The sequence below is a fragment of the Vitis vinifera genome, chromosome 18, assembly GCF_030704535.1.
Source record: "Vitis vinifera cultivar Pinot Noir 40024 chromosome 18, ASM3070453v1".
NCBI classification, from domain to species: Eukaryota; Viridiplantae; Streptophyta; class Magnoliopsida; order Vitales; family Vitaceae; genus Vitis; species Vitis vinifera.
In genome coordinates this window covers 373,291-383,708 of record NC_081822.1, presented here as the reverse complement: position 1 = coordinate 383,708, position 10,418 = coordinate 373,291, and the positions used below count along the sequence as shown (strand labels likewise).

Here is a 10,418-nt window from a genome sequence, read left to right as displayed (position 1 = left end):
AATTCAATTTTTTTTTAAACACAATTCAAAGTGAAAAAAAGTATCATATATTTGAAAATATTTTTGTAACTACCATGTTTTAAGAATTTTTTTTCAAAGCACCATTTTTTAAGAATAATTTTTTAAAATAGCCCGGCACAATTTCTTGTACACGTGTATGAGTTAAGATGGGTTGGTCACTCACAATTCTTTCCTACCATCCAGAAGCCCTCTCAGATGTTATATTATATTCAATACCCTCCTTCAATGTTATTTGGACATAAATCTATTATTAAAGTACAAAAATATTAAAAATATAATCTGGGTATGAAGAATGAAATTTAACACGAAAAAAAAAGAAAAAAAAAAAAAAAAAGAGGGAAAGAATGTAATGAAACAATGAATGAGGCTGAGGTGACTATCCTGCGTCTCTTCATTTTCAATGCTTTAAATTATGTATTAAAATTGAATGATTAATATTAAAACATACATGCTGATGAGTTAAAAACTTAAAATGGGATTGGTCAAATATTTATACAAAATCACAAATGTACAAATATATTGAACATTATGCCACTTTCTTTGGCAACTATTTGTCATGATTGTATTATTTAAACATACTAATGTATTTTATTTTATGTCGTTGGCACTTTCATTAGCTTTGATCTCCTACCATGGCCCTCCACGCCTACACCCAAAATAAAATTTTTTTTGACCTAGTTCGTGGCCCTGCCTACTATGTAGATCGGGTTAGTTTGAGAATTGGGGACCATGTGACATGCTATCTCTGCGATGCCTCCAATTACCTTTTTGTAACAAAAGATTTTGTTCTTTTCTGAACCATTGATGTAATTGTTAACAGAATTCTGTTGACTTGATCAAGCCAAAGTAGTAATATAAGCCTGAAATAGTCTCTTAGTGATTGAATTTGCAAACCCATTTCAAAATTCACTTGGGTTTGTGAGTTCCCTCAACAAAATTTTAATTTAAATAAACGAGGTTTAAACATTGGGGCCGATACCGATGGCTTAAGGGTTATGACCATTGATTGCGTTGTTACTGTATGGTTTATTGACCCCAATGATTGTCTTGGTTAAGATGCCGTGTTGGCTTTGAAGTTTGAATACAATCAGATCTAGACTCTATCAAGTCAGTGTGGCCTGGCCGGGGTTACAGCCCTTATTAAATATGGAATTTTACATCACAAGCAATGTACAAACTATAGAATAATGTGACTTTACGTTTCACTATTCAAAAAAAAAGGGTTCCCAGAAAGGGATAAGAGACAGCCTTTTGTGCAAAATGTTAATGAGGAGAGTGGGGCCAGCCTGACAGACTCAGGGGAAGCGCGTGAAAGAGGCTTTAGGGTTTGAGATAAGGACTTCCATTTTTGTACTTTATCAAGGGCTCTTCTTTTCTCTCAGTTTTCTCCATATTAGAATTGATGGAAACCTCGTGAGAGGCCATGGGCCTGGTCCCTACTTGCTTTCCGTTTCTTCTGTTACAATGCACCCTTTTTTTTTTTTTTTTTCTTTTTTTTTTCCTTCTTTTTTTGTGGTGTTTTCACACTTGTGCTCCTTGTCCTCTGCTTATGGGCTTTTTTATTTTATTTTCTAGTGTGAAATATGTTTCAAAAAATCATTCCCATCTTTGAAATTTTCGAGAAAGATTTGGACGTGAGATATAAAGAAAGTTCCATGATGACGTGGAATACCAATTATATATCACCCACCTTATAAAAATAAATTAATTATGGATTTAGATAGATTTTGATTTTTTTTATATTACAATTTAATAATTTTTATTGAAAGTTGAAGTTGTTATTTATGGTAACTATATTTTCCTAAAATCTCTCCCTTCTTTAAATTCTTACCTATCCTAAACCTTATCATACTATCCTAAGATTCCATTTAAATCGGCCACCTTATTGACCACTTTAACTCGTATGTAAGGAAGCAAATAAAATATCTCAATGTAAACAATACTTTGGCTCAACCCTTTTTGAAACAACCCCACTCTTTAATCTTTGTATGTTTTAAGATATCTAATTTATTTGTTCGGTAGAAAATTTTAATAAAATTATTTATTTGATATAGAGTTAAAGAGCAGGTTTGACAATAATTATGAAAAGTATTTCTAATTTTTTTTAATATTTAAAATTTTTTATTTTTTAAATATTAAAAATACTTCTCAAAATCACCATAAAATACATTAAAAATTATTTCAACAAAAACATAAAAGCTAAATTGCATCCCATAATTAATTATTAATCAATTAAAACAAATATTAACATTATCTCTAGGTATTTTAAAGTAAGGGTTATCTAAAGTACAAGTTTGATAATTTTGGTTTGAAATTTAATTTGATTTGACTTGATTTTTTTTTCCACATAAGTGTTCATAGATGTGAAATGATAAAAAAGAAAAAAATGAATTTTTATAGTATTTATGTTTAACAATGATAAGGCAATTTCCTTAAAATAACTTTTTCCTTTTTAAAAATTGAATATAAATATAAATTTTTTGTATATTTCCTTTTAATTGGCCATTATTTTATGGCATTTCATAAGGTATAATTTTCAGAAAAGAAAATAATAAATACAATTAAGGTAAAAGTGGTTGTATTTATAAAAAAATAATAAAAAATAAAAAATAAAAAAAAAGCTGTTTGGGTGTTAGACTGTTAGTTACATCCGATAAATATCCGTCATCAAAATTATTTTGAAACAATGGTGAAAAGGTTGAGAGTATAAACAAATTTTGGTTGGGGTTGATTTTAAAAATAGTAGAAGAAAAAAAAGGATAAACGTAAATTAAATAAGCGAAAAGGGAGAGAGAAGATAAAAAGAAAAAAAAAAGAAAAAACGTGAGTGTATTTGAGTTCAAATCAAACAGCGAGAGAGAAGAGAGAGAAGGTCGTCTTCCCCCTCCGCCAGTTGTTTCTCTCTTCTGTGACTCTGCATTTCACTGTCGAACCCTAATTTTCCTATTCGGATCCTCGATCCGTACTCGGTGTCTCTTTTATTTTCGACAATGGAGGTTCTGGTTGGCTGATCTCGCCCTCGATCTGCTGATCCAGGGGCTGCATTTACCGTTGTTTGGTCTCGAGATCCCTGTTCTGCGTTCGGAGTGCTGCAGCGCAGTGGAATCTGGTATGTTTGCGTGATCTGGAGTGCGAGTGCTTTATTTGTTTGTTTATTTATTGTTTTTTTCCTGCGTGATTAATTTTGGTCGTAGGATCTTGAGAGAATTGTGAATTACGATTGAATTCTGGATCGTTTTTGGTGTTTGGTACAATGACGGCAGAGACGGAGGTTTCGGAGGTTTTCAAGGGTGAAATTGTGGAGGCGTGTGATTTGGATATGAGTTCGTACGAGGATCTACCCAAAGGCGGTGGGGAATGTAATGGGGTTTCGCATGAGGGTGGAGAAGGCGTTGTCGGAAATGGAAAGGGTGATTCCGAATGTTCTTATGTGTTTGTTAGCGGGAGCGACGTGGTCTCTGATGACTACGCTGAAAAGGAACTCTATGTGGAGTCTCTTCGGGAACTCGACCAACCCAAGGATGAGAAAGAGGTCCAAGTTGGGGAATTGAGTATTCAGAATGAGGAAAATCAATTGCACGAGGCAGATTGTTGCGTTGTTGAGGGAACTGTTGTTTCCTCTTCAAACGACGGTGTGCAGGTTGAATCAACCGGTGGACTGGTCCCGGAGGGTGATTTGCTTCAGGAGCCCAATGCGGAAGTGGACGTGGAATCTGAACCACAGAAGCTTAATGGTGTAGTGAAGATGGAGGAGCAAACTAGTTTGGAGTCTGATACAGAGCAAACTAGTTTGGAGTCCGGTGTGGAGCAAACTAGTTTGGAGTCCGGTGCGGAGCAAACTAGTTTGGAATCTGGTGCGGAGCAAACTAGTTTGGAATCGGGTGCGGAGCAAACTAGTTTGGAGTCTGGTGCGGAGCAAACTAGTTTGGAATCTGGTGCGGAGCAAACTAGTTTGGAATCGGGTGCGGAGCAAACTAGTTTGGAGTCTGGTGCGGAGCAAACTAGTTTGGAGTCTGGTGCCGAGAAAACTATTCTGGAGTCTGGTTCAGAGAAAACTATTCTGGAGTCTGGTTCAGAGAAAACTATTCTGGAGTCTGGTTCAGAGAAAACTGATCCAGAGTCTACTAAGATAGCACTGGAGAAACCACAATCTCAAATTGTGGTTCCAGTCGCTGTTGGATGTGAATTGATGCATTTAGATAATGGGAATCCAACAGTTGATGGACATATCAATTTCAAGCCTTCTGAGGAGATAGCTGGAAGTCAGGAATTTCTAGTTCCAATTTTGGAGACCACTGAATTCAAATTGCCTCTAACTGAGCTTAGAGAAGAGAAGGATGAGGGGCAAAATAATTTAGAATCAATACCAGAAGTCACAGACAATCAGGGATTTGAAGTTGTGATTTCAAACTCAGATGAATGTGACCTGCATCAGCTCAATAACGTACAGGAGAAAGTTCAGGATGAAAGTGAGACTGTTCCAGAAACAGTCTCAAATGAAAATCAAGAATCTGAAATTAAGGTTTCTGAAGACCTTCCATTTGATAAGGATCAGGAAAAGCAAACATCAGAATTGGAGAATGACCTTCCTTCTGAACATCCTCCAGTGGACCTTGGGGTGAACTTGGAGCTGAATTTGAAAATGCCTACTGCTGAAACCAATATGCAAAAGGAGGCAGAAGTTGCTGTTGGGTCTGTACCAGATGAAAATGGAGATGGATCGCCTATGGAATGTAGTCCTTCAGAAACAGAAGTTGCTAATGATTCGGTTGATGGCAATCAAACCACACCTGAGCTTTATGTATCTTCTGAAAATGACAAAAGCTTGTCTTCCTACAGTGACTGTGTGAGATCAGAAAGCACAGTTGGGTATGTACCTGTTGAAAATGCTGTAAGCTTGCCTACTGGTCTTGATAATGGTCCAGTAGTAGAACAAGAAGAAAATGGGGCTTCTCTAATTACTGAAGATTTCCCAACTTGTGCTGCAGATGGTGCAAGACAGGACACTAAAGTTGAAATTTTTGACCCAATCAACGGTGCAAATGTTGTCTCCTGTCCAGATGATGGTACAAAGTCAGAAAGTGAAGCTGAGAATGGCCCTAATGAAGATGATACAAGGTTAGCTTGCTCTGGTAATGATGTGAGACCTGAAACTATCATCAGTTTTGGTTCTATTAAATTCCCATGTGGTGATGGAAATGTAGAACACCATGCTTCAAAAGCGGCCCCTAAATGTTCAAGCTGTGAGCCTGGTGATGTTGATGATCTGGTGCTTATGGCATCTGATTTGAAGGATTCAGTTGAAAATCGAAGTAACTTGCCTACAAATGCCGTTGCTGAGATGAAATCAGAATCTGAAGTTGAAAAAATGTCTGCTGGAAGCAACAAAGACCTTGTATCTGAACCCAAGGTTCTGAATGACTCTGTTGTTAACAGTGAAAGTGTAATAAACAGTGTTGCACATGCTGTGGATGTTAAAATTGAAGGAGATCAAATCAGTACCAAAGACATTGATGTTGGAAATGAGGGAGATCAAATTACTTCTGTAGACAGTGATGATAAATTGACATGTCAAGAAGCTAGGAGTGTTTTAGGTAATGGAACCTCTTCTTCTCTAGAGTTTTTGAGTACTGATGCTTTGGATTCACAGAATGTACCTGTTGAGGTTGGAAAAAGGCCATTCTACTTCTTGATTAGGGTACCAAGGTATGATGATGAAAAAGTCAGGGAAGAGATCAAACTTGCACAGCTACAAGTTGATGAGAAGACCAAAAGTAGGGATGCAATTCGTTCGGAAATTCAAATAAAAAGGGTAAGTTGTCCTGATGGAAAGCTTGAAGTTAATTTTCAGAGTAAGTTTTTTTTTTTTAATTACTGATGGATTGTTTTGATGCTCATGTGAACAGGCAGTTTGTAAAGAGTATAGTGAAAAATTTGAAGCTGCACTATCAGAAGAGAGAGCTGCCCGAGATTTGCTCAAGTCAAAATTTCAGGAAATGGATTCAGTTCAGTCTGTGATTAACAGAGTGAAAAATGCAATGTCTGTCAAGGATATTGATGGCAGGGTAAGTGCTGATTTCTGTGCTTTATTGGTATCTGTTTAGGGGATTCATATCATCTTTATTGCAAATTTTTGTCCTTATGTGACCATGTTTATTTTATTAAATATAAATATATGGCCTATAAGCAGATACGCCACATGGAACATGCCATAGAACATGAAACCCTTCCTTTGAAAGAAGAGAAGCAGTTAATTCGTGACATCAAGCAGTTGAGGAATGTTCGTGAACAGCTGTCCTCTAATATGGGTAGGCAGGAGGAAGTCCAACAGGCCTTAGACCAAAAATCCCAAGTCGAGGAGCAGTCAAAGGTATTCATCTCTGACATTTATTTTTCAGTTAAAATTTCCTTGCATGAGGCATCATTTGATTTTCTATGTGAAACAGTGGAGATTAAATTGGAAACTTGTTGCACTCAATTTCCTTCAATTATCAAATTATGTATTTATAGCTAATCAGCTCAATATGTTTAAAAGCAATTTCTAAAAACTAAGAACTGAGTTAAAGTAGAAATCAGACCCCTCTTCTCCTTCTGTATAAGTGTGGATTAGGTTTTCAGTTGCTGATTTGATTTCCAATATTTGCAGATTTTGAGGGAGGAAGTGGATTCACTCAAATACAAGGTTCAGAAAGCTGAAGTGATCACAAAAGCTGCTAAGAAGAAGTATTATGATGAAAATGAAAAGTTGAATGAGTTGCAAGCTCGATTTAAAGCCGCAGATGATATTCGTCAAGAAGCATACACACATTTGCAGAGTTTGAGGAAAAAATTGTCCGAGAAGGTACAGTCTACAATCTTTTCATGGAAACATTTACAACTGATGGCTGAGCAAATATATGCATGATGTGCTGATGTTTTGTTTTCAATTAAGTGAATGACCTTTTGATGACATGTGGAAGTCTTCTAGGAGTTCCTTCCAAAGATGCATGGGAAGGCATAAATGCTTGATAAAATTGACACAACCACTATGTTCAATTTCTTCAGTCAAGTTTGATAATGCTAACAGTAGGATTAATATCTCTTAAGAGAAAAAATGTCAAGTTGATTGCTTCTTAAGGTTAGTCTCTCTTGCACAGAGAAACTGACAATGCACATTCACAATGTCATTATAGAACTACTTCATGAAACGGACCAAATAACTAGGTAAAATCTTTTATGATAATTTACTTGACAGAATGAGCAATGGAGTTCCAATACTGTTCACATTGATTGTAACAAGGGTGGTGTCTATTTGTTACTCTGTCTGATTGGTGTGTCCATAAAGAATCTAGGTTCCAAATTGGGTTGGAACATGAATGGTAGGCAAAACTAGCAATTGCTTCAACATGGTCCTGATTTTTTCATTTTAAATTGTTCTAAGTTTGAAATTTCCAGGTAAATCTTTTTTTTTGACAAATATTCTGTAAAAATTCTGGATTCAAGTTGGGAACAGGTGTGGAAATAGTTATGTTTGTCAGTAGTTTTCTGACTCAGTCCTTGGTCCAACTTGTTTATGTCAGTGCTCCTTGTTGTATAGATTTGTTTGGCTGCCTGGGAATTCTGTACTTTGGTCAGAGTCTCATGCAGTAAGGAAATCCGATCTCTAGTCAGTAGATATAGGTGTTTCTTTCCATTGACTTGAATATGGATTTTAGTTGGCTCTTTATTATTTTGTGTAATGGACAAGCAGCAGTAGGGAGCTTGAAGGCAGGGTTTGAATCTAGGACAGGATTTAAGAAATGCTTCTTTTAAGTTGGAGTGCCTTTCGAGGCTTTTTAGCTCCTTAGGCTGTATACCATTCTAGTTTACATGGACAGTTTTCTAGACAAATGTGCTCATGGGGAATTTGCCTTGATTGTTCAGATTTGGTCTACTTTGTGTCTTTGAGATTTCAGACTACCTGTTTACTTAGGAATCATGCATGCCAACTGTGTTTGAAAATTCAGTTACAAAGTTGATTGTATTAAACCTATGTTTTCCTTAACTGATTGGAATGCTTGTGCTAAAGGTGTGGGGAAATGTGAATTCATACGTTTAGGTTTCTATTTGATCTAAATTTGTAGCTTGTGTTATTTATTAGTTTTGGGCTCTTGAAAATGACTTTTATCTGCAAGGTCAGGAAACTTTCCTTGAACTTTTGATGGTGTATGGCTTTTCATCTGCTTTTAGAAAATGAACCCATGAAAAATAATATATATATATCAAATCAAGGAAACAATGTGATTGACCTTTTGGACTCCTTGAACCTGCAGAACAAATACTTTAGGATGTACAAGGATAATTTGAAAGCAGCCAATGATTATGCATCAGCTGGGGATAAAGAGGCACTTCAACGGCTTTGTGTTAATGAGGTGAGGTCGGAATTCTTTTTGTTGTCTTCATCTGTCAAATCAGCTCCAGTTTCATACTCAGAAACTCAATGTTTTTAGGTGGAGACAATTATGGAACTATGGAACAACAATGACGAGTTCCGGAAAGAATACGTCAGATGCAACACAAGGAGTACACTCAGGAGACTGAGGACTTTGGATGGACGCTCTCTTGGCCCTGACGAGGAGCCGCCTGTGATACCCAATTTTTTAAATGAAAGAATTGGCAGGTCACTTTTTGCCCCGACCAAGGATAGCTCTGTGCTAATAGTCTCGACTGTGGAACGAGAAAAACAAATGGTACCTGCTACAGCTGAGAGTGCAGATGATAAATCCGTGGTGAATGTGACCAATCAAAAGAATCGGACAGCAAAAAATAAAAACCCCACTAAATCTGCTACTGGAGCTGTCTCAGCAACCATTTCTGGAAGGGATGAGATCGAAGAGACTAAAGAAGAGCATAAGCAGACAAAGGAGGAAGAGGAATTGGCCAGGAAGGCAGAGGAATTGAGAAAGGAAGAGGAAGCAGCTAAGTTGAAGGAGCAACGACGGTTGGAGGAGAAAGCCAAAGCTAAGGAGGCACTGGAAAGGAAAAAACGAAATGCAGAAAAGGCCCAAGCCAGAGCTGAGTTAAGAGCGCAGAAGGAAGCCGAACAGAAACAGAGAGTACATTCTGCGAACTTTTCCAATTTCATGAACACTTTTAAAGCAATCACTAGATGGCCTGTCAGTAGATGTCCATTAGTCACGCAACCATACAGCACTAATATAATAATTTTGTGCAGGAAAGGGAGAAGAAGGCCCGGAAAAAAGAAAGAAGGAAATCATCCTCTGCAGAGGGTACTGAGGGTTGCAATGAAGCAGAATCTGCGCCAAGCTCAGAAACCTCATTTGAAACTACCCTGGATTCTGAAATCATTGAGAAGCCTAGGGCAATAACAAAGAAGCCTCACAAATCATCACAATTTACAAAGCAACCCAAGTCAAAATCCATACCTCCACCCCTTCGCAGCAGGGGCAAGAGACGGATTCAGTCATGGATGTGGGTCGTTCTAATAGCCCTGCTTGTTCTTGCATTGTTCTTGTTGGGCAACAGTGGCTTCTCTTACGGCCTTGGGCTGCGAAACTTTGGCTTCTAAATTTGTCTTCCCATTCATTGGGCAATCCGCAGAGGTTTGGTTTGTTCTTTCCATAGATAAATAGGCAATTCTTTTGTGCTCTACTTAGGGTTTGTTCTCTAGTTTGCATTTAGTTACTACTATAAAAGGCTTTCTCTCATACACATGATTGATAGATTTTGGCTTTCAGTTATATGGCGATATGAACACGAACAGAACATAATTGGTATTGCTTTCATCTAGCATTATAATAATGACATTGATTCTTATCATTATTTGCCATTTGCATGTGTGATCCATTATTCGTACACAATAATTTACTTTCTTTTGGTTTGCTCTTATTTATACCCAAAAATTAGCTTCCTGCTCCCTCTCGGGAGAGGAAAAGAAACAAGACAACAAAACATATGCAAATGAAGATGACGTTTGTTTTTTTATTAAATAGAAAAAATTAAAATATTTGGTTTTTTTTATTCAACTAAAAATAATTTATTGATATTGATTAACATAATTAAAGTAAATTTGTTATCAATAAATTTAATTTAATTATGTTAATTTATATTAATGAGTCATTTTTAGCTGAATGAAAAAAATTAAATATTTTAATTTTTTAGTCAAAACATAAACACGACTTGACTCTAACTTGTAGCTATTTGATGTGTCCCTGACAGTTTCCCTCTCTCAAGCCAGGCATGGAATGAATAGAAGAGATGAAAATGACTTCTTTTCTTTCCTGATATTTTACTATTCCAAGTTACGAAAGCTTTCTCATCCATACATCAAAATATCCCCTCTCCTCATCCATCGTTTTGGGTGCTAAGTGCTAACCCTATTATTTTTTTCTTTCAAATTTAGAAAATAAAGCTATAAT

At 36.5% G+C, this 10,418-nt stretch overlaps 1 protein-coding gene across 2 annotated transcripts; it reads left to right on the top strand.

Annotated features, from left to right (window-relative positions):
- The first annotated feature begins 2,753 nt into the window (after positions 1-2,753).
- LOC100261635 (uncharacterized) lies at positions 2,754-9,822 on the top strand. Of its 2 annotated transcripts, none has more exons than XM_002273622.5 (8): positions 2,754-3,130; positions 3,285-5,833; positions 5,928-6,086; positions 6,212-6,391; positions 6,668-6,862; positions 8,313-8,411; positions 8,490-9,095; positions 9,215-9,822. In XM_002273622.5, the coding sequence occupies exons 2-8, from the start codon at positions 3,341-3,343 to the stop codon at positions 9,566-9,568; spliced, it is 4,086 nt and encodes a 1,361-aa protein (XP_002273658.3). In that variant the 5' UTR covers positions 2,754-3,130; positions 3,285-3,340; the 3' UTR covers positions 9,569-9,822. The 2 variants fall into 2 exon arrangements, with proteins under 2 accessions (XP_002273658.3, XP_010664038.1); XM_010665736.3 differs by having other exon boundaries at positions 2,826-3,130; positions 3,216-5,833.
- The last annotated feature ends 596 nt before the right edge of the window (positions 9,823-10,418 follow it).